Source organism: Lolium rigidum, chromosome 7 (assembly GCF_022539505.1).
Source record: "Lolium rigidum isolate FL_2022 chromosome 7, APGP_CSIRO_Lrig_0.1, whole genome shotgun sequence".
Classification (NCBI taxonomy): Eukaryota; Viridiplantae; Streptophyta; class Magnoliopsida; order Poales; family Poaceae; genus Lolium; species Lolium rigidum.
This window is the reverse complement of record NC_061514.1, coordinates 248,557,681-248,585,336: the sequence shown is the minus strand read 5'-3', so window position 1 is coordinate 248,585,336 and position 27,656 is coordinate 248,557,681. Positions and strand designations below refer to the sequence as shown.

At 42.6% G+C, this 27,656-nt stretch overlaps 2 protein-coding genes and 1 pseudogene across 5 annotated transcripts; 2 read left to right on the top strand and 1 right to left on the bottom strand.

The window, feature by feature from the left end:
• Nucleotides 1-2,593: 2,593 nt before the first annotated feature.
• On the bottom strand, nt 2,594-6,673 carry LOC124676929 (annotated as a pseudogene).
• A 12,271-nt stretch (nt 6,674-18,944) lies between these two features.
• On the top strand, nt 18,945-25,640 carry LOC124673910 (TORTIFOLIA1-like protein 1). 4 transcript variants are annotated; one of them, XR_006992863.1, is made up of 7 exons: nt 18,945-19,811; nt 20,862-21,053; nt 21,172-21,244; nt 21,339-21,916; nt 22,598-23,452; nt 24,278-24,362; nt 25,196-25,305. XR_006992863.1 is itself a non-coding variant. In XM_047209959.1 (6 exons), exons 1-6 carry the CDS (start codon nt 19,056-19,058, stop codon nt 25,388-25,390), a joined length of 2,631 nt encoding a protein of 876 aa, XP_047065915.1. In that variant the 5' UTR covers nt 18,947-19,055; the 3' UTR covers nt 25,391-25,640. The 4 variants fall into 4 exon arrangements, 3 of the variants coding, with proteins under 3 accessions (XP_047065915.1, XP_047065914.1, XP_047065913.1); XM_047209959.1 differs by lacking the exon at nt 24,278-24,362 and having other exon boundaries at nt 18,947-19,811; nt 21,172-21,229; nt 21,342-21,916; nt 25,196-25,640; XM_047209958.1 differs by lacking the exon at nt 24,278-24,362 and having other exon boundaries at nt 18,947-19,811; nt 21,342-21,916; nt 25,196-25,640.
• A 218-nt stretch (nt 25,641-25,858) lies between these two features.
• LOC124677999 (taxadiene 5-alpha hydroxylase-like) lies at nt 25,859-27,656 on the top strand. Its single transcript, XM_047213931.1, has 3 exons — nt 25,859-26,811; nt 26,903-27,090; nt 27,173-27,656. Exons 1-3 carry the CDS (start codon nt 25,866-25,868, stop codon nt 27,482-27,484), a joined length of 1,446 nt encoding a protein of 481 aa, XP_047069887.1. The 5' UTR covers nt 25,859-25,865; the 3' UTR covers nt 27,485-27,656.

Here is a 27,656-nt window from a genome sequence, read left to right as displayed (position 1 = left end):
AATTATGCCAATAAAAACCGAACTGTAATACCTTTGCAGCGGTGCGGGGTGCCCAGTGTGATGTCCTCCATAGGAACTATCATGCCAATCTCTTATGATACTCTACTTCTCAAATTTGGGTACACAACTCTGATGATACCATCTACACTTTTCTTATAAATAAATGAATCATCCCAAAAGTAATATCTAAGATCATAAAATAATTTTTTTCTTTGTGGGGACTTAAAATGAGGCGGAAATACTTTTTCAACTATAAAGTTTGCATAATCAGTAAACCAAGGGGAGGCTTTAGCACTAGACACATTTATATTAGCAAGTTGTTCATTAGCAAAACTATCAATAATAGGAATAGGGTCTTGTAGAATGTTTTCCATCCTAGATAAGTGATCTGATATAATGTTGTCCTCATCTTTCCTATCAACAATGTGTAAGTCGAATTCTTGAAGTAGTAAAATCCATCTTATTAATCTAGGCTTAGAATTTTTCTTATTCATTAAATATTTCATAGATGAATGATCTGAGTGAACTATGACTTTAGAATCAACAATGTAAGGTCTAAATCTTTCATAAGAAAATATCACAGATGAAAATTATTTTTCAGTAGTAGCATAATTTCTTTGAGCACCATCAAGTGTTTTACTAGCGTAGTAAATTACATTTAACTTCATATCAACTCGTTGGCCTAAAACAGCTCCAACTGCATAATCACTAGCATCACACATAATTTTAAAAGGTAAATTTCAATTAGAAGGTTGAATTATAGGAGCACTTATTAAAGCATATTTTTGAAAACATTAAAAGACTCTACACAATCATCATTAAACGAGAATAAAACATCCTTTTGCAGAAGATTAGTTAGAGGCTTTGGATATTTTAGAGAAGTCTTTGATAAACCTTCTATAAAAACTTGCATGTCTAAGAAAACTTCTTATACCTTCACTATCTTTCGGATATGGTAGCTTCTCAATAGCTTCTATTTTAGCGCGGTCCACTTCAATTCCTCTTCCTGAAATGCGGTGTCCAAGAACAACTCCTTTTGTAACCATGAAGTTGCACTTCTCCCAGTTTAACACTAAATGTTGGTCCTCACATCACTGCAAAACTTTATTAAGATTGAACAAGCAATTATCGAAAGAGGTACCGTAAACAGAAAAATCATCCATGAATAGTTCCATAATTTTATCAATATAATCAACAAATATAGCATTCATGCATCTTTGAAAAGTAGCAGCATTGCACAAACTGAAGGGCATTCTCCTATAAGCAACAGTACCAAAGGGGCAAGTGAAAGTTGTCTTCTCTTGGTCATCCTTGTGCACCAGTATTTGAGAATGCCCTTCACCGTGCCCGCGAGGAATACAACGAGGAGCAGTGGCGCTGCGACATCCACATATCCATCCATTGGGCACCAATAGAGGAGGCAAGCCACCACTTCTTCGCGGAGGAGCGGTAGCGGTCCCTCGAGGACGCGGTGTAACGTCGAGCTCTTTTCGAGGGCTCCGGAGGAAGCAGCAGGGCTTGGTGCTGGCGGCGGAGAAGTGGAGGGGGGAGGGAGGCGACGAGGAGGCGGGGCCATCGAGCGCCCCGTAGGACAGCGAGTAGGCTAGGGTAGATCAACTAGCACTTTTCGTTCAAAAATGGTAAAATATAATCAAATTTAAATAAAAACTTTTATTTTCGTACTATTTAAATGTTTTGAGACCTCGTTTGGGGGACATGGCTGGAAACGGACATCTCCCAAAAATAGCAGCACCTTGCGGCGTTCACCAAAATGAATTTTGGTTTGTGACGTATTGAATTTCCTTCATTGAAGATTTTAAATCCCTAAGATGGAAGAAAGTTGGCAATGGTTTCTAGTTATTCTATCATAAGATTGCTGGCAGTAGAATACAGTCCGAACAACTTTCACCCCACATGCACTCATTTGCAAAGGACAAATAATTCACTGTTAAAAAGGCTAGGATCTTTAGTGATAATGATATCATCAACCATTGCATCTAAAACAATGCAATGCTCTTTAGTTAATGTGTACATTAGATACTAAGGACATAATGACCAGGAGAAACTTTTCACACGCAATGTCGGGTGACTCTAACCAGAATCATTGGTGGAAATTTAACCATGAATGGATCTGGATCTTAAAAACAGAGGACTCTGCAATACTTTATTGTTCATATTATTCATGAAAGCTCTACCATATGGAACCACATAAAATCATGTTTGACAATGTTGACAAAGACAACAAAAAATGCATGTATGGATATGTTTAAAAGACACCTCATCGTCACACATAGGGGCTAACCTAGGCTTATGAAAGGGTTGCAAGACTTGCTGGACCTCTTTTTGGTTTACCTTTTCGTCTCTTCTTTTGTACTTGTCTCAAATGGCGCATTAAAGGCCTCCCCTACTATTTATTCTAAAAATAGTTTTTAGAGTAATATACATTATTACAAGAATCCAAGTTATTTCGCTATTACAATGGAGTTTGGTTCAGGGTATATTGAACTTATCAGAGCAATATACAACATAACAAGAAGATTGCTTTACAGTGATAAACGGAAAATAAATAATGAATGGTCGGCGCGGCAAAGCGCGCAAGGTCCTACTAGTATACATCAAAGGTGACTCAGTTTGGAGCACATGAATTATCAGTTATTTTTTACCAACATTTGAGTTGGACAAGACCTGGCTGCCAACCCTGCGCATACTTTTTGATCTGAGGGGCTGAAGCCGCTTACTACTTGAGCTTGCGTTGGGTCCCTCCAGTCGTTTCCGGTACTCTTTCTCAAGCTCCTCGAGATGACTCAACACCTAAAAGTAAGATACTGGTTGTCAGTATCAATCTTGTATTCAGTCTTCCGATCATCACAAAATGTACAAGCGTATTACTCTTTGTAACATATCCACATGTGATACACCAACCACTGACCACCGAATAGTAAAATACTAAGGAGTTCTAAGAAACAAAGATAGTCATATAAAGGAGGCAATTTTTTCTACCAAACAAGCGAAAAGGTAGTACGTCGATAAACAGTACTAAAACCATAATAAGATAAACAAGAGAAAACATATAACTCACAAGCCAGTAACATTGCCATAATAAGATAAACAAGATAAAATATATACTCCAACTCACAAGACAGTAATATTGCCATAATAGGATAAACAAGAGAAAAACATGTAACTCACAAAACAACAGACGTACTAATATAGTAAATAGTAGGAGTATCTCATCTGCTTCAAGAAACAGTTCCTCACCTTAAATGAGAAGGCAAGTGGCAATAGTTTATCTGGATCAGTTGCCTCCTCCGGAAAATTTCTCAAGGAATGCAAAAGTTCCTCAAAAGGCAATTTGACCTGACAGCAAGGTAACTTTAGCAATTCTTTAAAATCTCTTTCACGGGAAAGCAATACAAGCACCAAGAAGCTGACCAGGTCATCATGGCAGAATCTCAGTAGAGCCAGTCCAACTTGGAACATTTAGGACGACTCAATGAGCAAAAGCAAGTAAACCAGAAACAATCAGGTAGTGTTTTAATAAATGCATCTAGAAGATAGGAATATTTATAACCTTACAAAGATATAGTCCTATGGAAGGACTACAAACATTCGCGTCAAACTTTTGATTTTAAATATAAAAGAGTATGAAATAAATGGAAACAAAAGCTCCTGTGTCTTATTAGAAATACATTTGAGTAGGACCCCATTGATAAGTGTTAGCTACATTCAATTTTTTGTAACGCATAAATAAAACTACATTACATGTTCTCCAGAGCGCTTCTCTACAAGGGAACTTCACAATTATTAGAGGTGGTAACTAACTGATCACAAAACGATTCTATCTTGCTCCTATATTGACACTGCAGTTCATCTGAAAATTAAATTTTAAGGTGCATTCAGTCATCCTAAGGAACCGAAGCACGAAATAACTCCACAACTGATACTATTTACCTAACATCCACATCAGACGCCACAGTTAGTGCGTGTTAGAATATGCGATACTAGAACAACTAATGGTTATACAGGTCCAAGGGGAAACGAGGGGAGATTATATACATCTGTATAAAATTTCTTCTAAAAAAAGCTCTAAAGGAGAATGTTAATGTAAAACTTGTAACCATACCATATATGAAGCGAACATGCTTGCAAAATCAGTAAAGCACATCTCACAACTCATAAGCTGGGATAAACACCAGACAGGAAACAAGTATGAAGGGCAAAGATTCTTACCTCGTAAAGGAAGACATCCCAAACTCTAAGAGTTATATGAAATGGAAAGGAATATGAGAAAACCGTGATAAACCATTGACTTGCATACATGCTCGGATTTATCATTTCTTCAATAAAATGTTCTCCCAACTTTGGCATGTGCTCTCTAACTAATCTCTCAAATTGAAACAAATATTGTTGCACGAGCGGCAAACCAGGCTGTTCAGCAAGTACAAACATTAACGTTTGTTAAATAGTACTCAGAATATACAGATTCTTTCCAGAAAATGTTCCATAATTTTGCATATGACTAGTTACTCAAAAGAAAGAAAAATATTTCTGAACAAGTTGCGAAACATCTGCCCAGGAGAAAAAGGAAGTAATTTTGGTTCAATATTTAAGTATATCCAAATGAGAGGAAAAAACTATAGTATAAGATAACATAAACATATCAGAACAAAAAAAAACTCCCATTCACGACTCTGAAGTAAAGTCATATGAGTTGGCTGCCACAGGCAACAAAAATCATCAAAGAAGTTTGTTCACCTGATACAAGCCTTCCATTGGTGCATGGACAGCTCCTTTTAGCAAAGCTACAATTAACCAAAATGCATCCTCCTCGCTCATATAAAGAAGCAGCAACCCTGCTATAAATCCCATTCCCTGCATCATGATCGCGCAAAAGTAACAGCATGTTAATCCAGAGAATATGTTCATCCCTAGGTAATATGCTGGCGGGGTGTGAACACAAACCTGCACATATCCAACGTCCCTATCATAAACAGAGTACGCTTTTAAAACGTTATACAGAGATCTTTGACCTGGGCCATGTCTCTGTTGGAAGAAAACATGAGATGGAAATGTACGCGATATGTCACGAATAATGTCCAATTCTGATGTTGATGTCTCGTATATGACCAGAGTCTGTTCAAAGAAAACATAGTTACATAAAAAAATCCCACTCAAGTCTGGAATAAGTACAATAGAGGCACCTGCACAGAGTGCAGCTAAATATGAGCTTGAATAAATATGATCAGCAGTAAGTAAAATCCTTATAAATAACCTGCAGAATTTAGCTATCTTATTCTCCTAACAGCACATGTAGATCGAAAGAGATAAAATGTATAAGATACACCAAAGGAATTTTGTGATGTACCCCTTCAGATCTACTAGCTCGTTGTAAATAAATTACTTGATAGAAAGCCTGCAGTTAAACTTTAACCTAGTAGTTACTAATGAAGTATATTAAAAATGATAAAGAGGTATGATCAATTCATCTAAGTGGTATATGATATGAGGAGTGGGAGTGAATACTAGGAGATATAGATCATTTTTACATAATTAGTTTACACTGGTAAGGTTAAAGTAGTACTATTAGATTCGTCATGAAAAATACTATGCATACAAAAAATAATGGTTCAAAGATACATGTTGTGGACTTCTAAAATGACATCCAGTTATGAACCGATGGACTATTTTAAGAAGAATTAAAAAGAATCTTATCAGTTACCACTATAAGAAGCAGCAATACCAACATTAGCGCCAAATGATTCAACCAGAAGGATGATTATGAGTACCTCATAAACACCAGGATTCATTAGCAGGAGGTCCCTGCTTCCTGAAATCAACTGCCAAACAAGTCCTCTAAGACAATCAGGAATTCCTTTCCTTATTCTTCTTTTGACCACATGAGGATTCCTCCTACAATAATGCTTCCATTCGCTACCACCAGTGCCTATCATCTTCCTCCACTTTCTTATCTTCCTTTCCTCTCTACAATATCAAAAAGAATTGCCCGTGAGTCAGATTGCTTAGAGAAAAGAAAAGTTTACAGCTAATTTAGATAAGCCTGATGCATGCAGCAACATGGTACCAGAGTACATAAGCCAGATAGTAAGTACGAGGTATACTTTATCATACAAGGAGTCAAATATATGACAACCGTTCTCACAAAATTTGCTAAGAAGGTCCATGCATAATAAGCATATAAATGTATAAACTACAGAAACAGATATGGCTATGTCGCAAGAAACATAGAATCAAACGTCACTCGGTTGGCTAGTGGCATAAGAGTGCACACCCAGTCCAGCGTTTTAGACCTGGCCTCCCCTGTAGATCTATTTTTTTAATGCCACGCCACATAGAAACGAACTAACATATTCATAGAAAGAGACAAGGTAACTTATAAAGAAGATTTACTGACTCAACTAATCAAACATATGAGGACTAACAAGTAACAAGAGACCCCTGGTCATACCTTCCGCGTTCATGTGTGGATCTGCTTTTCAGAACGCCCTCCTGAGAGTTATTTTGTTCAGTCTTTATAAATCCAAATATGTCCACGGACCGAGAAGAATCTGGTCCAGGTTCTATGTCATTGACTTCATTCTTCTTATCCATTTCAGTGAGTACTTGATGATACCTTCACTATATAGCGAGAAAGATACCCCGTCATTTATTTTGAGGTAACTGCATATGAATTTGAGTAAACTTGTGTCTGCAAATAGTATGGACTATATAAAATCAAAGGGAACCAAATGATACAAAAGCACATCTGCAATAAAATGTAGCTAACAGACGTCATCAATTCAGATTACTACATTGTTTCTCACTGTCAACATTAATAATGAAGAAATATCAGATGTACAATGGATACACATGTCCTCCTTTGCAATGTTGGAACATATTAAAGGTTAATCTAAACAAGGGATGTACGAAGTTTATTGACTCATCCTACTAATCACTGCCTGACCAAAAAATCAAATACTCGTAGCAAATAATACTTTAACTATAATCAATATCATTCTACCAGGTATGCGTAGGGCATGGGGTCAGTTGAACCCTCAAAACCTTGAGAATAAATATGCTGACATAAGCAGGGAAACAGATGCAATGTTCATCATATGAATGGCTATGAAGTCAACTGAGACCGAACAAACAATTGAATACTTGAAGCAGCAAAATGTTGGGGAGGAACAACTCCACTGTGTTGCTACAACGTGGACATCACATTTAGTGAAGGAACCGCTTCAACGTGTTGCGCTAGATATCGCTCTAGGGGCAGGGCTGCCAAGAGTTCAATTCAAAACTCTCAACACACAAGATCTAGTCCAAGATCTAAGACAGAACACAAGGTTCTATTTATTTGATAGGTAGGGGTACATAGTCCAATTACATACGTAGAGGTTGGACCTCTTTATAGGCTGCATGAGCCTTCACTACTTAGCTCTACTTACAACTAGAGTGTTCTAGAGAACACTACATAAGCTAGGGAAAGAACTACAAATATTCTAGTTACAACTTATAATGAATACTCTGGAAACCACTACAACACATGTTACTAGAGGACCATATTACCTAGAATATAGTACAAGTGTGTAGAAGCTAGTACTAGGTATTAGTTCGGTTTTCTTTATTTTATTTTCTCTTTTGTACCTCATCATCCTCCCCTTGTTGTTTAGAACTCGACCTCGAGTTATCTTCATAGAGTGCTTGTTCTGGATGATAAAGAGCCAAGTCTGCCATATTAAATGTGTTGGGGATTCCCATCTCAGTTGGAAGATCTATCACATAAGCATTATCATTTATCTTCCTTAGAATAGAGAAGGGTCCATATTTCCGCCGTCTAAGTTTCCCTTTAATGTCTAAGGGCGGTCTTTCTTTCCGGAGGTATACCATCACCTTATCATCAACTTGGAATGATTTTAGCCTCCGTTTGTAGTCGCTTTTCTCCTTCGCCCTAGAGCTATTACGATTTGATTGGTTTGGTAGAATGATGATCTTCCGCTTGTTCCAAGTGAAAGAGTAAGAATTTTTCTTCCCTTTGTGTGTTGTATCCACATCAAATTGCCAAGGTCTCCCAAGAAGAACATGGCTGGCATCCATATCAACAACATCACATAACACATTTCAGCGATAGTACGTGGCAGGTTGCATTGTTTCGTGACCCTCATATCCACTCCTTTCTTGATCCATCCAATAGTGTAGGGGTTTGGATGATCATGTGTCTCAAGCTTTAAATGGTTCACCAAATTTTGAGAGATAAGATTTTCACAGTTGCAACTATCAATCACTAATTTGCATACCCTGCCATTCATCGAGCATCTGCTATCAAATATTTTCTTCCGTTGTGCATTGTCGGGTTGTGGTGTTGAGCACACGAGGAGCTGAATCATGCATATCACCTCTTCTCCCTCCTCTTCACAAACATCTTGTCCTTCTACATCTTCAGATTGATATTTTTCGTCGTCTTTGCCATTATGGATTGTTGTGTTGAAAAATTTCCTCAATGGGTAGTTGCTAGATACGTGTCCCTCTTCACCGCACTTGTAGCATTTCATCACTTGCTCTGCCCTACTCTTGCCTCCAGCTTGCTTTGGGACAGGTTGTTCCGCCGATAATGGAGTCTTACTTGCCCTTCTTGTCCACACCAACCTTTCAGCCTTTAAGGCTGGAGCTTGTGCTTGATCAATGGACCAAATTTGTTGCATCATCAAATGGTTCTGGATAGCATCATTGAGCACATTGACATACCTTGCAACTTGTTGATCTTCGGTTTCAGCAAGGTTGCACCTCACTTGTAGCCTTAGAAACTCTTCTGTATATTATCTGGAACGTATATTCTGAAACAGTCCTATTACCTTGGGCACAATTCTGAAACTGAATGAATAGGATCTGATCATAAAACCTCCCTTTCAAAAGGTTCTTCATTTGCCGCCAAGATCGCACACGAAGTTTTCCTCTTAGTCTGCAGTCTTCTTGAAGGCGATGCCACCATGCACCAGCTCCCCCTTTCAGCTTGTATGCAACCAAAGAAACTCTACGGTCTTCTGGAATATTCATTACCTCAAAGAAAGTCGCCACCTCATACAACCAATCAAGGCACCCCTCAATATCAACATTTCCGTTAAAAATGGGGATCTCAGCTCTCACCTTCTATGTATCCCTCGCATATGTAGAGTTGTGTACTCTCGGATATGTATAGAGATCAGGTTCTTCAAGGCCCTCATCATATTCAGGTTCTTCAAGGCCCTCATCATATTCGTCACCTTCATAAGCTTCAACATACATTGGCCTCCTTGAAGTACGCTGAACAACATGTGGATGAGGTGTTTTTGCTTCAAGATGACCCCCCATTCTTCGACGCCTATCATCTGCCTCCTTTGATGATTCTTCATTGGCAACGGGAGGAACACCCTTTCTTACCATCTCAACTAGCTGATCAAATCTGCGGTTAAGATCTTCACGGAGCGCATGGATTTGTTGATCTACAACATCCACTGTTTTCCCCAATTCCTCCATTGCTTGGTGCAACTCTCAATGAGGAAACCAACAGCTGGACCGGATTAGCAAAGCAATTGTTGAAGGAACCGCTTCAACGTGCTGCACTAGATATCGTTCTAGGGGCGTAAGCTAGATATCGCACTAGGGGCAGGGATGTAACGAGTTCAATTCAAAACTATCAACACACAAGATCTAGTCCAAGATCTAAGACAGAACACAATGTTCTATTTATTTGATTGATAGGTAGGGGTACATAGTCCAATTACATAGGCAGAGGTTACACCTCTATTTATAGGCTGCATAAGCCTTCACTACTTAGCTTTACTTACAACTATAGTGTTCTAGAGAACACTACATAAGCTAGGGAAAGAACTACAAATATTCTAGTTACAACTTATATTAGAATACTCAGGAAACCACTACAACACATATAACTACAGGACCATATTACCTAGAATATAGTAGAAGTTTGTAGAAGCTAGTACTAGATATTAGTTCGGTTTACTTTATTTTATTTTCTCTTTTGTCCCTCATCAATACTACTTGAAGAAAACTCGATCTCAAAAACAATGTTCCAAGAAGGCTAGGCAAACTCCCTACCTTCGGTGGAAGGATCGTGAGGGAGAGCCCTTATAGAAGACGGGCGGGGCAGGTGACAGAGCCTCTGAATCACACGGGGCACGTGAATTTGGAATATGAAAAGAAAAACAAACGCTCTACAGCTGCCAGCCTCCGCTCGTGTCTATTATTTCTTATCCGTCGACCGGAGCTGCCCGGCACGGTGAAACGAGGACCCCAAATAGAGAGGGAGGGAGGGAGGGTGGGCGGTTAGCGGCAGTGGTGGCGATGGGGGCAGGGGCTGTGGTTGCGGAGGAAGGGGTGGGCCGTGGTGGACGCCACGGGGCAGCTGTCGACGGGGGGTAAGTGGAGCTGGTTGCGAGGAAGCGGAAGCAAACTAGCGCATTATTCGCGTCATTGTTTTAAAAAGATCTGATCTGACGCGTCCGAGTACCAAACAACAGTTTTTTTTCTTGAGTGGACGACTTGACTATTTTGAAACATCTTGGAGGTATGACACTCGGAATAGTTTAGGTACATGTGATGCACTTCACTCGTTTACAAATTTGTAGAAGTTATATTTACAAGTATGATCCAGCATTCGAAGATAACCGAGCCATCATCCATGGATCCACCTTGAAAGAAGAGGGAAAGGCTTCTTTCTTTATAAGGGCTGGTCTGTGTGGCCTAATTAGGCTGAAACCTCAAAAAAAAACCGTAGTCTGGTACTTGGACGCATAAGATCAGATCTTCTTAAAACAATGATGTGAATAATGTGCTAGTTTATGTTGTCTTCCTCGCAACCAGCTCCACCTAATAACACCCCCCCCACACCCCCGGCCCGCCCGCCCCTCGACAGCTGCCCCCGTGGCATCCAGTACGGCCCACCCCTCCTCCGCAACCACAGCATGTGCCACCATCGCCACCGTAGCCGCTAACCGGCCACCCTCCCTGCCTCTGTATTCGGGGTCCCCGTTTCACCCTTGCCCTAACCCCCCGCCGAGCAGCTCCGGTCGCCGGATAAGAAATACTCGACGCGGGCGGAGGCTGGCATTGGTATCAGTAGAGGGTTTGTTTTTCTTCTTCTGATTCCAGATTCACATGCCCCGTGTGATTCAGAGGCCCCGATCACCTCCCCCACCCGTGTCTCCTACAAGGGCTCTCACTCACGATCCTTCTACCAAAGGTAGGGAGTTTGCCTAGCCTGCTTGGAACGTTGTTTTTTAAATCAGATTTTCTTCTAGTAGTATTCCATTTATGAGCAGTTGCGTATTGGAATTGTACTAATATATTCCATTGTTTGTTCGGTCTTAGTTGACCCCATATCTATTTTTAAGATGTACATTGCATCTGGTTAACTGACAATGCTTATATCAGCATGTTTATTCTCAAGCTTTTGAGGGTTCAACTGACCCCATGCCCTACGCATACCTGGTAGAATGATATTGATTGTAGTTAAAGTATTATTTGCTACAAGTATTTGATTTTTTGTTCAGGCAGTAATTAGTAGGATGAGTCAATAAACTTCCTACATCCCTTGTTTAGCTTAATCTTTGATCTGTTGCAACATTGCAAAGGAGGACATGCGTATCCATCACAAGAGATAGAAAGAAACAAAGATAGAAAAAAAAAATGAGAGATGGGCTTAGTTGATAAAGAATGAAAAAAAGAATAAGTGACAGAAATAAAAAGTAGACAAGACTGACAAAAAATGAAGGAGGACAAGCGAATGAATGAAGAGACGAAGAAAGACTAAAAAAATACTAACACAATGCACGAACTAGTGATGAATTAAGGACTACTGAAAAGAGAGAAAGTCAGAAAGACACGATGAAGGACTGACTAACTGAACTAGTAATGAATGCTAACAGACTAAAGACAGATACATATCGAAAATAAGATAGTTAACTGAGACTCACTGAATTAATGGAGAATGAGGAAATGAAGGAAAACACTGAATGTGAAATGTATTCCTAGCAACACAAGTTGAATCACTGACATAATACAGAAAAATTATACACTAAAAAAGCATGAAGCTTTACTTGGTAGAATGATTTTGAAGTAACTGCAAGGGTAGAGAAGTTTTTAAGAGATTTTTCTCATTAACCTAGAGGGATGGTGGTTATCTCCGATTCAGGTCAGCATCCAAGCCGATGGTCTTTTTGTGGTCTTCTTTTCTATCTCCCATAGTCACATTCATGCTTTTTTCCCGCTCTCCTCTATTTCTTTTGTTGCAACAAGATGCTTTTTGCCCCAGGTGTTTCTTCCTGTCAGGAAGATCTTCACTTGCGACACAGGAGATGCGTGTGCCTATCTTAGCGTTTTTACCAACTGAGCCAGACAGAATTTGTGAGCCCACAGGCTCATCTGCCGAATCGCGTAAAAGCCCAGAGACTACGACAACAGGGGAGGCCGTTTTTTGTTGGATGGACTGAGCACTCGGTACAAATTAGCGTTATTGGATTTAGTGGGTACAGCTAAAGACAGATACATATCGAAAATAAGATAGTTAACTGAGACTGACTGAATTAATGGAGAATGAGGAAATGAAGGAAAACAGTGAATGGGGAATGTATTTCTAGCAACACAAGTTGATGCACAAAAATTATACACTAAAAAAGACAAATCAAAGCTCATGACATTAACTGAGAAATGAATAAAGGATGACAACAAAATTATACACTAAAGACTCAACAAAAAGGGTAAGTTACAGAAGGCTGAGAGAATTTGTCTGCAAAACAATGACGAAGAGGACATTAAATGAGAAATTATGACAGCTGAAAGAATGAAGAAAGAGACAAATGAATTAATAAAACAAACAAATGCAGAGATAGAAGGTAACAATGGCGACAGAAACAGAGAAAAGAAGTAGGAAAGACAAGTAAAATTGGGGCTAAAGAAAATCAATGATGCCATCACTAACTGAAACTTAAGACTAAAGACTAAGAATGACTACATCCACTCTAAGAATGACAAAACTGAAAACCAAAATATTAATTAACCATAAGAGACAATCATGCTTTGCGAATGAACACGCAAAAACCCTTCAGCTGTGGACCAGGATGCATGGGGTGCACCTGACGAGTGAGCCAGACAAGCTTGTCTGGCGGTGGACGACCAATGGCCAGTACTCCTCTAAGACCTGCTACTATGCCCTTTTCCAAGGGTCGTTAGTCTCGGGGTCTTGGAAGTTGAACTGGAGATCTTGGGTGCCGCCCGGGGTGAGGTTCTTCATCTGGCTAGCTTGCCAAGACAGATGTTGGACGGGTGAGAGACTCGCACGCTGCCAGTTGCCTCATCGGCCGCGATGCGTGTTCTGTGACCAGTCGAAGGAGACTATGTCACACATTCTTACAGGGTGCCCGTTTTCGCGGATTATCTGGCATGAGGTCCTATCTTGGATCCGATCTACTGCCAGACCTCCCGTTGTTGAAGGGGACTTCGCGGAGTGGTGGACGATGGTGGTGCGATCCAACCCACGTCATATGCGCAAAGGAACCTCGTCGTTGATTATGCTCATGGCATGGTGGGTATGGAAGCATAGGAACGCGATCGTCTTCAACAACGAGCTGCCTTCAGTGGTCTCCCTAGTCGACACGATCAAAGCCGAGGCAAGATCATGGGCGGACGCGGGAGCACGAGGGCTACGCCAACTTCTCCCTTAGACTAGGTTTCTTCGGTTGAGTTGTATGGCGTGGGTGTTGGTCCATTCTTCGGATTTGTAAATACAACTTCTTTTTTCTATCAATGCATCGAAACGCAAAGCTTTTTGCGTTTTCGCGAAAAAAAATGAACAGGCAAAAAACTACTAATAGCCATATAAAATTTCTTACTTCTAGAACATTTTTAGTTCACTAGATGTATATAGCTTTGTCATCATACTAATAGAAAAATATTACGTAGTATATTCAATTATAGCTGATGTACTGTATGGATACTTACGAACTAGGTTGTGGTTTGTTAATGGAAAAAACTATTGAGAATATGAAACTCCATACACTAGTGCAAAATCAGGCATAAATCTGGCTGACACTACATCAGCTAAAAGATGAACCGGATGATTTTCAGAAAACCTAGTCAACTCAACAAATGAATGATACTTTGATTTGGTTCTAAAAATAAAACTCAAAACCCGAAGATACTAGCTAAAAGGAAAAATGAAAATTACAAAGAGAAGGTGTATCTACAATTTTTATCATTTTTTCGTAGGATAAGCAAGCCTTATTTTCTTAGACATACCAACTGAGCGCTCAACTAAACTATAGATTAACTAATGTAGGGCCCAACTAAACTATAGATTAACTAATGTAGGGGCCAACTAAAGAAGTTGAAAATGAATTCATTATGGAAATGACGCATTTGAAAAATTAGCACTAAGCATCCAGGTAGATGGCTAAGTACCATCATTAAATCAACAAAGATCCTTTGGAGCAACCTTCTTGTTAAATAATTCACCAATCTGTCGCAGGGTCTTCTTTTTGGTCCGGTGAGTGGCACAAATAGGTTGAATTGTTCCTCAACAAAAATCATCTTCAACATAAATGAGAAGGTTGTCATTCATATCACTAAACCCAGCTAAGAAAGAGAATAATGAAATAATAACTTCGGCATACAAGAGCTGGACGATGGAAACTGAACGTCAAACTACAGCACGTATCATGCATGATGTGTAAAAAAACATGAAGCAACTCCTCATATATGAATGTACATCAAGTATTAGAAGCATCCATATGAACCAACACTTACTAAATCATGACAGGATAACATGGCAGAGGGGAATGTGTGCAGTACAAATATCAGAAAGCATTACAACTTTACAAGGAGGGAGCCGGAGTAGCACAGCACAATAAATCCCCGAACCAGATCCAGCAAGTGAGACCTAAGATTTACTCTACAGAAGAAGAAGAAAAGCAAATCAGACTAATGGGTGAGGAAGCTCACGTTGAGTCTTAGGAACGCGGCCCTGCTGTCGTCCTTGTTGCAGCCGGTGTCGCCTGGAGCTCTCCTGGCTGCTACGTGCTGGCGGAGAGGAGGGAGCGGATGGAGACGAGCAGGATACTGGGGCAAGACGCCTGGGTCTTGGTTCGCCGATGCATTCGTTCTCCGCCGGCGTCGCCTGGACCTCGCGCCCCTCACCGGAGAGGAACACGCAGAGGAAAAGCTTAAAAAAAAAACGACGCTGAAACGAAAAAACGTGTCCGGGTCCCACAAAAAAAAGACAGGCCCATATAAGATCGCTGCCGCATAAATCTTTAGAGAAAACAAGACCACAAAAGTGATTGTTGGTGAAATACAAAACAGCCAGCGTAAAATAGCAGAAATTTATATCTTACTATTTTATATTGGAGTTGATTGTAGATCGTATAACACGTTTGATGAAGAAATTAGGACGATCTGAGCCTTACAATCTACATCTGACGGTCATCTTAATTTTTTTACTTAGCTTAATTACTATTCCCTGCCACCGATAAGTGAAAGATACCGTCTGAGACCAGCCAAGGAAAATAGAACCGACGGCCCCGACCTTCTCCCATGGAACCCTAGCAAGCTAGCACAGGGTCTCGTAGCCGCCACCCCTGCCCCTCACGTCTCGCCCCTCGCCCAATCGTGCTCTCGCCGCCACTAACAGCCCAAGTTGGACCATCCTTCTACGAGAGCGCCTACAGCTTGACGCTTCCCAACCTCATCCCTTGACGCTGGCACTGCCCACCCTACAGTTTACTGTCGCCGCCATCCTAGAATCCACCAACGCCGATGTCACCTCTGAAATCCATGACGCTCCGCCATAGCCCTTGATCTGGATTGCGCCTACTCCCGTACCTCAGCTAGGTGTGGCCTGTCTCCATGGCAAAGCGCACAGACGAAGAGCGGAACGAGGATGGTGTACAACGGAGTGATGAGGTTTTCCCTTCTTCCTCAATACATCTACTGATGCGCCAATGTCTATCTCTTTGCTCAATTCATATGTTTACATTTTTCTCAATGGATCTAAAAATTAATGTAACATTGCTACTTTATTTCACATGCGATGTATAGTCAGCTTCTGAACCAAAAGCACTAAACACAGAAATTATCGGTGCGGAGAGGCATGCAACAAATATCTCTGAAGCACGCTCGTGTTATTCATGAGAGGAAGGTGAGCTCGAAATTTCAAATTCCTTATGGTTGATGCATCAAATGTGAAAACCCATTCACACTCAATAATTGAACTATTATGTTGCCTGCTTATGCTAACTGATTGGTAGTTCCACACGAACCTGGGGTGTCTTAGGAAGCGAAATGTGGCTAAGTTGCTGCAATTGTGGAGGTTCCTCATGCCAGGCTGAGTGATGACAAATGTGTGTGTCTGATGGAGGAAACATGACTGCACATTGCATTTCTTGTGTTGTTAACTGGCCATGGTGTTTGATGCCATAATGTTTATTTCTTTGAATATTTTTATATGTGCTTAGGATACTTCAATGGTGTGGTATAGTGTAGGGTTGAGCTCGCAGAGGAGGCCATACGATATTGGATCAGCCCCCTCTGAATCAAGAGAACCGTGACTTGCAGGAGCATGCGAGGCCGCCTATGCCACTGCCGTTCCCTGCCATTACCTGTGATGTTGCCACCTCCCGGTACGCCGCAGATCCCTACCACCTCCCGTGATGCCACAGATCCCTACGGTCGTAGCTCTAGATATAGCCTGCCACACATGTCACATATCCCTACCATCGTAGCTCTATATACAACCTTCCACACGACAACGTCCTTCACGTGAAAGCCATTGTTCCCTGTGAACATTGTCATCTTCAGTGCAACAGTTCCCTTTTTAGGTTTGCACATGCAGTTTTTGGTTTTCTTCGGTGCTTCGATATGGTTCAGATTTTACAAATCTTAGTTGTCATGTGTCCTGCAACATTTGTAATCCCAAGTGTGTATTTAAATTGCTTGAACCATGTAAGTAAGGCTAGACAATTACAAATCTTCTTGCATTTATTTTCACTTTATTCTCTAAAGATTGCTTTCAATTATATTGCCCCTTCTTAGTTTATAAAATCTCCTTTTATTATCACGCTTAGATACACACTTAAATTGCCTTGTTTTCCGCAGGTTTGGAGTTGGGGACGAGCGCCCCAACGGCTTTAGAGGGACGCATTATCATGGCATGGTGGCACCCTGACTTGACGCTGGCAGAGATGATAACGACGGAGAAAGATCAACCGGCGAGTATATGGCTAGATGTTGGAGAGGGAAAGATCAATTGGCGAGTATACGACTAAGTGTGTTAACCCATCTAAAGGGGGCAACAAGAAAAACGGGTTACCAATGTCGATTTAATGTTAGCTTCCAAAATCTTTTCATAGCTACAAGCTTACAAGTATTTATTTTCAGTGCTACCTGATTCAAGCTCATTGTCATACACCTTGGGTAGTCTAGAGAGTCCGACTAAGCTAATTGCACAACTTTGTGATCATATCTGGAGAGTCATGTATAATTTATTCTGGAAGCAATATGCAGTTCATCTGCAACATGTTTTAAGTATAAACGTGTTCTCCGATGGCCTAAGTCTATGTGCATGTTCATGTACATGATTGATTGTAAAAATATTACTTCAGTGAATATTTGGAAGTGCATAAGTGACTATGTTTTAGTGATTGAGATGTACACCAAGTTTTTTGTGTTGACTTGGATCAAAATATATTGAAAGTAAGCGATCTTCTTTCTTTACCTTTTGAGAGAATTGTTGCAGCGGAACAAGTGGACTAATGCTGAATTGAAATCAGCATATTTCTAATTTTCTACAACCAAAATAAGGATAAATCCTAGCATGTTTCTATGGTAGAAATCATACTTTTTTTTTTTGGAATGGTGGGCACGTATAATTTTACTTTATCTGTTGCACTTGATGGGCACTTTGCTATACACCTAATTTTTTTCCTTATATTGTGTTTGCATTTGCTAAAAAACAATTTTGAGCCGTAGCAACGCGCGGAACCTCCCACCATTCAACAGACTGAACAAAAAAAAACCACCCCAAGCTCTACTCCCGAATCTCCAGACCACTCGCCTTTGCTGATTCCAAGGCCAAGCTCGGCCGCGGCGACACCGTTCTGGTGGACATAGCAACTGAGCAGGTTGCATGCCATGGCAAAGCTGGCCGCCCTCTCCCCTTACCTCGCGTAAGCCGCTATCTCCACTTTCCTTTGGCTTGTAGGTGCACCAGTCTGACGATGACGAGCCAGGGAGCTAGGTACTGGAGGAGGTCTTTCAGCGATATGGCGACGGTAGGTCATCCGCGGGCGAGATGATAAGGTGTGGCGGCGGCGGTACCCTATGGGTCGGGGCGTTGTTGCCCTTTACTTTTGGTGGTTAAGAACCGGTATTTTCCACTCGTCGGTGGCAGATGCGCGTAATTATCAGTGAGACGATGTACACCATCGGCAAGGTACCGTGAGATATACATTGGACAACTTGGATGATCCGAATCTCCTTCACCAAACGCGTTGTACGGCGACTAACTTCAATATAGTACTGTAGATATACACCGGCCCCATTTACATGTCTTGCCGTTTACATACGTATACGGTGGTAGAGGATGAGTAGAGTATGGACTGCCGTTAGTACTATGACTGTACTTGGCTGACAAGGTGGGGGCAAAGACAGTAACAGCTGATCCATATGATTTTCCTTCTCACCTAATGATCCCAAGCCGCTCACTGACAAAGTGGTCCACTCTCCCTCGTCTGCCTTTCTCATTCTCATCCATCGTCTGTCTCGTCTGGGAAGAAAGAATCTTGAACTCGTTGGCTCACTCCTCGTCTTCCCAAATCTCCGCTCCCCAAGGTGAGATCCCATCATCTCATTCCCAAATCCTCCGCAAAACCCACCAAAATCTTCCACAATCCCTCCAATTTCCCACGGATTCGCCACCGAATGCCTTCAGTCCTAGCCCAAATCCCACACCCCCCACCAGTTCAAATCTGAGCCCCGCATTCCCCAGATTCCCACGCCAATCCGCCGCAATGGCGGCCGCGGTCTCCAAATCCGCCACCAAGGCCCACCCCCGCTCGCCCACCACCGCGCCTCCGACCCCAAACCCCGCCCCCACCTCCTCCTCCGCCGCCGCCGGCGCGGCGCCGTCCAAGAACGCGGCCATGGCGGAGCTCAAGTCGCGGGTCTTCTCCGCGCTCGCCAAGCTCGCCGACCGCGACACGCACCACATCGGCGTCGACGAGCTGGACCGCTTCATCCGCGCGCCGCCGTCCCCGGACGCCGTGCCCATGCTCCTCCACGCGCTGGCCTCCGACGCGCAGGGCCTCGCCTCGCCCGCGCGCCGCGAGTCCACGCGCCTCCTCGCCATGCTCTGCGCCGCGCACCCCGACGCCGCCGCGCCGCACCTGCACAAGGTCATGGCGCACATCGCGCGCCGGCTCAAGGACCCGGCCTCCGACTCCTCAGTGCGCGACGCCTGCCGCGACGCCGCGGGGCAGCTCGCCGCGGTCTACCTCCGCCCGCTGGCTGCCTCGGCCGCTGGCGATGCGGGGAATGGGACGGTCGCCCTCTTTGTGAAGCCGCTCTTCGAGGTCATGGGAGAGCAGAGCAAGACTGTGCAGAGCGGGGCTGCCGCCTGCTTGGCAAAGACGGTGGAGGGGGCAGGGCCGGGACCTGGGGTGTTGGGGATGTTTGGCAAGCTTGGCTCCAGGGTTTTCAAATTGGTCGCCAGCCAGGGTGTGCAGGCCAAAGGGGCACTGCTCAATGTCATTGGAAGCCTAGCTCAGGTATACGCTTATGGTCTCCCTATTTCTTTTGTCTTGCATGCTATATACCTGATGAATTGACATATAGGCGATCAAAATAAGGTTCAATATTTATTAATTTTAGGCCTTTTAATTGGTGTGGACTGCAATTTTGCAGCTTGTATGTTGAATTTAATATCTTAAAGAATCAAGATTAAAGTGTATCTTCATATGAAGTGTGTGAAGTTGGGATATTTAGCACTTCATGTCCTGCCAGAGGGTATATAAGACCGTGTTTACATTTTTAATACTGTTTGGCCCCATAAAGACATGAGCAATGCAAAATACATCGTTGATATGATTTATAAGGTTTAAATAGAAGCTTAGCTAACCTTCTTGATGCATCCAGTAACTCTTTCATTCTTTCCTTTTTTGCAAATGATTATGAGACATTTTTTTCTATTGCCTCCCGCAAAATGGTGTTTAAATTTTGGAGTTTCAGTTTTCTTTTTGATATATGGGATATACCTATGCATTCATTGCTGTACTAGCTGAGACTAAGAAGTAGAAGGATGCTCTTTTAGGACCTACTCCTATTGCTCACTAGCTGTTTGAGCCACATTATTTTATTGTGTTAGTACCATTTTACAAAGTTGGGAGTTAAAGCTCGAATATTTAAGAACTTTATACCTTTTGATAGATGACAACTGGAAGTTTAGATACTATATGTTGCATCATATCTGTGAGCATTAATTATTATTTTGGTTGATATTACTAGGCTCCAACGCGATAGATCTTATGGACCTAGCCAAGTGTTTGGCATATATTTTCTGGTTTCGTTCATAAGACACAATGCTGAACTGCTTTTTACGACTTTGCGGAGACCTGTGTTTTTGGTAAACAGTCACCCGGGCCTGGTCACTGCGACATTAGTTATAATTAGGAGCATCATATGGTCTTGTAACTTGCTTCCTATGCAATTGCTAATTTTTCTGCATATTTCGTAGATCACTGCAAGTCTGCAACGATAGAAACTATCGCTGGCCACTGGCATTCTTGTTTAGTTTTGATAATTGATTTCCTCCCTTTCAGGTTGGAGCTATCAGTCCCCAGAATATGCAACAGACACTGCAAAGTATCCGTGACTGTCTTGAGAACAGTGATTGGGCTACTAGAAAAGCAGCTGCTGACACATTGTGTGTCCTGGCTACCCATTCAGGCCACCTGATAGGTGATGGGGCCGCTCCAACCATAGCTGCTCTGGAGGCTTGCCGTTTTGATAAGGTAATAAATAAACTACCTCACTAAGATTTGGGATATGTTGCTGTTCCATGCGTTTTCAGATGCCCACTAGCTATACACACAATCCATTGATAACTTGTTCCTGTAAACAAAATTCCAGGTAAGGCCTGTCAGAGATAGCGTGACTGATGCAGTACAGTTGTGGAAGCAATTGACAGGTGAAGATACAAATGGTATCAACCTCTCTTTTGTTGAACAACCATATGTAATTATTAGGGTGTTACTATATCTGTATGTCATGCTTAATGTTAAGCAATTTGCATGCAGCAGATGGTAAAAATAAGGAACCAACTGGCAGTGAAGCGAAACTGGATTCGCCTAGCAACAATGAGAAAACAAAGGGCAGTAGCATAGCTGAAAAAGCAGCAGTTCTCTTGAAGAAAAGACCTACACTAAATGACAGGGAACTAAACCCTGAATTTTTTCAAAAGCTTGAGACTAGAACCACAGATGATTTGGCTGTTGAGGTGGTAGTTCCCCGCAAGACTCTACAATCTCATTTGCAAAGTGAAGATGATCCAGACGAAGCAGATGGCGATCCTATTGGTCCTGCTAACAGCAATGGCTCAGCAGATGATGAAGGAAGTCTCACTCAAGTGCGTGCTAGCTCTAATTTTCAAAGTGTTAGAAATAAATGGGCTGGCCAAAGAGGAAATAGAAACAAAGATGCAAAGGGTAGGGTATCTAATGCTGAAGATAGGTGTGAAACAAGTGCAAAAGATACTACACCAATGACTATCCCAGGAGATGGCCCTTTCATAAACAATAAAACAAACTGGTTGGTGATACAGAAGCAGCTGTCGCAATTGGAGAGACAGCAAACAAGTCTCATGAACATGTTACAGGTTAGTCTTGTTCAGGTTTACTCAGTACTGAATTCTTTCCAGCACAAATTCTGAATTTTGATTTTTTAATTTACTTCTAAGAGTATGGTCATAAAATAACAGAGCTTCTTAACTTCCATATTGATGATAAGTTATATTCTGTCTTTAAAATTTTAATCTATCTGCAATTGTTTAAATGGAAGTAAAGTTTTAATCAGAGTTTGCATTCAGTGATCACATGGATAGGTGTGCACGTCTGCGTTTTCCATTGATCCAAACCGTATAGTCCACTTTTATCTTGTTTTCCTAGTAGAACACAGTTTTTTGGTGTACAAAAGTGGTTTCATATTTTGGGTCAAAGTCAACTCACAAACATATTTTCCGTTAACTTTGATAAAAAAATTCGAACCAAAAATCTGAAATCACTTTTGTACACCAAAAAACCATGTTCTACTAGGATAAAACTGGATTATACGGCTTGGATGAATGGAAAACAAGACGTGACACCTATCCATGTGATCACCAAGTCTATTTTGTTTAGTTATATTGTGTTGGTGCTTGTGCCAAGCTGCTGCCAATCTTTTGATATGACAGTTTTCATGAAGCCACATATTACTGTGATGTGCTACTTATGAGAGAATGTAGCTTATTAGACATCTCTGGGAAAGCTACATAATATCACTTGTTTTTTACACATTTCAGGATTTCATGGGAGGATCTCATGACAGCATGGTTACCCTGGAGAACAGAGTACGCGGTCTTGAGAGAGTTGTTGAGGAAATGGCTAGAGATATATCACTATCGTCAGGCAGGAGAGGTGGTGGTTCATCTCCCGGCAGATCATCTGCGAAATACAATGGTTTTCATGAGTATTCTAATTCAAAATTTGGTAGGGGCGGTGATGGAAGGATGGGATATGCAGATAGATATTTTTCTGCAGATGGTATGGCTTCTGGCGTAAGAAGCCCGTCCTGGAGACCAGATTCTGAACAATGGGATTCATATGCTTATTCTGGATCACGAAACGGAATGAATTCCAGAAGAGGATTGGATTCATTTTCATCTGACAGTAGGGTGCCTAGAAATGGTAATGATCAAGCAGGTCCGAGGAGAGGATGGGACAAAGGACAGGGGCCATTTCGGTTTGGGGAGGGTCCTTCTGCTCGAAGTGCATGGAGAGCCTCGAAAGATGAGGCGACACTGGAAGCTATTAGAGTAGCTGGTGAAGATAATGGAAGTTCAAGAGCTGCTGCCAGAGTTCCTATTCCTGAACTGGATGGAGAGGCTTTGAATGATGACAATCAGGGGGATGGAAGAGGCCCAGTTTGGGAGTCCTGGACTCGTGCGATGGATGCTGTTCATGTTGATGACATGGATTCGGCTTATGCTGAGGTTCTTTCAACTGGAGATACTGAACTACTTGCAAAGCTAATGGAGCAAACTGGACCTGTCGTCGATCAACTGTCAAACGAGGTTGCAAATGAGGTCTTACATGCTGTTGGACAATTTCTTGTAGAAGAAAGCTTCTATGATATAGCTTTGAGCTGGCTTCAGCAGGTAAACTACTGTATTTCATTTTAGGAGCAAAATTTTCTATCTGAAGTTGCTGGGATGTTTTGGACAGTAGTGACAACTATAATAGGGAAATGTCAAAGTAGAGTTTTCTTCTCATGCTAAAACTGGTGCTTGACCAGGGGAAAAAAATCAATTCTGTCATTCATGCTATGCCTGCGGTACAGAGCTCTAAAGCACATTTCAGTGTGAATATGTTAAAACAGTTGCATATCGTTCTTATATGTCGTGCATAACTCCCACTCTCAGATGATTCCCATACGATATCCAGCGGCCGAGAATCCTCAGAACTGGAGGTCGCTGAGAACCTGGGTTGCTAACCCAGCTTACAGCTTAGAGGAATTAGTTTACGAAATTTGATTTGGTGATATGATGCTTACCTGAAGTTAGCAGAGTGTAGATGAAGATACTGACGTTTTCCTGAATTCTCAGTTCTGCATAGTATATCTGTCAATATTCAGACAGTGTGCTCTTATATTTGTCAATTTGGTGCTCAACCAGTGTTCCAATTAGCAATCTGAGTGGAATCTAATTAGCAATCTGAGTGGCATCTAATTAGCAACCAGTGTCCTAGAAACCAGCTCCCGCAAGACAGGTGACACCTAAATGAGCCTAGGTCGGATAAGCGGGCAAGCAGGCTTGTGCCTTTTAGAACAGGCATCTACAATGAGTTTTTCTGCCAGTAACTACATAATTAACTAGATAACTAAGTTAAATGAAGTATGCTTAACATATGTTGGTAGAAAATCAGTTGGATAGAGAACAAAAGTGCAACAGTTTGACAAGTGGTCCTTTTGCCTTCTCAAACAGACTTCTGGCTTTTCATTTGGTCTAGAATGAAGGTCACTCATATTTACTGGATTGCTACAAGGTTGAAGGAAAAAAATATTGTGAAGTATGTGAATGATAATTATGCTTTCTTCAGTGATGAAATGGGTTCTATTTGTTAAATACTAGTTTTTTTTGCTCTGTGTTGTTTGCTTGGCAAGAAAGCTATTGATTAAACATACTTGTGAAACTAATGTAGATGCAGTTGTTTCTGTTTACTCCTTCCTCAAAATATAGTGCATATTAGTTCTGTCCTAAGTCAATATTTTTATTGATTGATCACAGATTTATCTAGATTTGCATGTATCTATACACTAAAACACGTCTAGACTCTAGATACATGAGTATCTAGACAAATCTGGGACAAGTAAATTCGGGGCAGAGGGAGTACCATCTGAGATACCAAATAAATACTTATGAAGCCAATGCAGTAACTTATGTTATGTTCAGGCAGAGTTACTACTGCCAAATGGTATACTCCCTCTGGCCCTAAACACAGGTTCAATGAATCTAGACACATTTTAGCCTACATCGTGTAAATGTGTGATAGGTATTTAAGGTTGCAGGGAGTAGTAACTTTATAGATTTTAACAATAGTGATTGCTTCTCATTCTCTTTCTGCGAAATGGTAGGCTGTATGCTGGTCAGACAATGGTTTGTGAAAATTGATGTTTCTTTGGGGACCTTGGGTGCAATTTTTACTGGAAGAGATGTTAGACTGATCTGGTTGTTCCTGTACTGAGATCAGGTTGTTCCCTTTTCAGAAAAAAAAAAGAAAGAGATCAGGTTGTTCCTGTACTGAGATCAGTCTGGCATGTTGTGGTTTAATTTTAGCTGAACACTTGAAAACACTACTTGAGCAGCGTGTGTAATTCATACTTGTCTTGGTTGTTGATGCAGTTAGCTGATCTGGTAATGGAAAACGGATTCGACTATCTTGGAATCCCACGAGATGCGAAGAACGACCTCTTATTTGGACTTCATGAAGCTACCGCTATTGAGCTGCCCGATGATTGGGAGGGTGCAGCACCTGTCCAGATAATGAAGCAGCTAGCCTCGTCATGGCGCATCGATCTGCAGCAACTTCTAAATTAGAGACATCGGTTGCTTACATGAGTTGATTTCATTTGTTCATTATCCCCTGTCTTTTGGTTTGCTCTGTTGCTATTGTAGGAGTATAATTAAATGATTATATATATGAGAGAATGAGAGTGGAGAAGAGGAACTGTGTTGACATCATGACATGTATTGGTGTTGTTGGGTCTTGGGTGGTGATATGATGTTGATATTGTCTTCCCCATGTGTATCTCATATTCCAGTTTGTGGAATCATTTCTTGTCTTGTACTAGCTGGGCATCTCAGCGTCTGTAAGTCGTCAACGCGTGCTAAGATTCCGTGTATTATTCCTAGAAAACTTGGACATCTGTTACCCATGTTCTATACCTGCTAATAAAATGTCCACGTGAGCTGAAATCTGATGGAAAAGAAGGGCCTCATACACTTCCTAAGCTATATATTTTCGTAAGCCACTAAAGCCCGCTTTGCAATGCATCAATACCCACGCTCTCTAATGGATTACTTTCCCATAGCGGTGGCACTGATTGCCGTGGTTTCATCCATAGCCATCATCCAGCTCCTCACCAGAGCCAGCAAACCATGTGCGGCTAACCTGCCACCGGGCTCCCTCGGCCTGCCGGTGATCGGGCAGAGCCTCGGCCTCCTCCGCGCCTTGCGTAGCAACACCAACGACCAGTGGATACAGGAGAGGATCGACAGGTACGGGCCGGTGTCGAAGCTGTCGCTGTTCGGCACGCCGACGGTGCTCATTGCAGGTCCGGCGGCCAACAAGTTCGTGTTCTTCAGCAGCGCGCTGGCGACGCGGCAGCCGCGGTCCGCCCAGCGGATACTCGGCAAGAACAGCATCGTGGACCTCCACGGCGCCGACCACCGGCGCGTCCGAGGCGCGCTGCAGGAGTTCCTCCGGCCGGACATGCTCAAGATGTACGTGAGGACGATCGACGGCGAGGTCCGGCGCCACATCGACGAGAACTGGACGGACCGGGCGACGGTGACGGTGATGCCGCTGATGAAGACGCTGACGTTCGACGTCATCTCCGCGCTGCTCTTCGGCCTCGAGCGGGGCGCCAGGCGGGACGCCCTCGCCGGCGACTTCGATCACGTGATGGAGGGCATGTGGGCCATCCCGGTGAACCTTCCTTTCACGGCGTTCAGACGGAGCCTCGAGGCCAGCGGCAGGGCTCGCCGGGCGCTGGAGGCGATCACGCGGGAGAAGAAGGAGAAGGTGGAGCAGGGCAAGGCGTCAAGGAACAGCGACCTCATCACCTGCCTGCTCAGCCTGACGGACGAGGATGGCGAGCGGGTCCTGAGCGACGAGGAGATCGTCGCCAACGCCATAGTCGCCCTCATCGCCGGCCACGACACGACGTCCATCCTAATGACGTTCATGGTCCGCCAGCTCGCAAGTGATTCGACTACCCTCGCCGCCATGGTCCAAGGCAAGTAACCATTTCACTCTAATTACACGTTTGTTCATGCATCCGGCAAGCAATCCATGGTCATATATGCTGTGTCTGTCTCGTGACACAGAGCACGAAGAGATCGCCAAGAACAAGGCTGACGGAGAGGCTCTCACCTGGGAAGACCTGGCCAAGATGAAATTAACGTGGCGAGTCGCGCAGGAGACACTTCGCATGGTCCCTCCCATCTTCGGCAACTTCAGAGTAGCACTCGAGGACATCGAATTCGACAGCTACTTGATCCCCAAAGGATGGCAGGTCATATCACCGTAGCATCACTAAGTAACAACTTCAGAGAAACCTGAACTGAAGACGCAAAACTGACTCTTACCGTTTTCAGGTGCTTTGGACGGCAAACGCGACACACATGGACGCGAGCATCTACCACGAGCCGGCCAAGTTTGACCCGTCCCGGTTTGAGAACCAGTCAGCATCGGCGGCGCCTCCATGCTCCTTCGTCCCCTTCGGCGGTGGCCCGAGGATATGTCCCGGGATAGAGTTCTCTAGGATGGAGACGCTGGTCACTATGCACTATCTGGTGAGGCACTTCACATGGAAGCTGTGCTGTAAATCCGACACTTTTGTCAGGAACCTCTTGCCGTCCCCGCTGCATGGTCTACCCATCGAAATCGAGCACAGGACCTCTGCTTGACCGGCAACCAGAACTCGTAATTATACCAGCATTGAGGTCGGTCGCATACAAGCATTTCAGTATTTCAGCATCAAATCTCTGTCCAAGGTGTGAGCTTTAAGCTCTTGATCGAGCGGCAAATGTGTTTTTGCGCGTAAAAAACGGAATAGGAAAATATACTACTCCCTTAGTT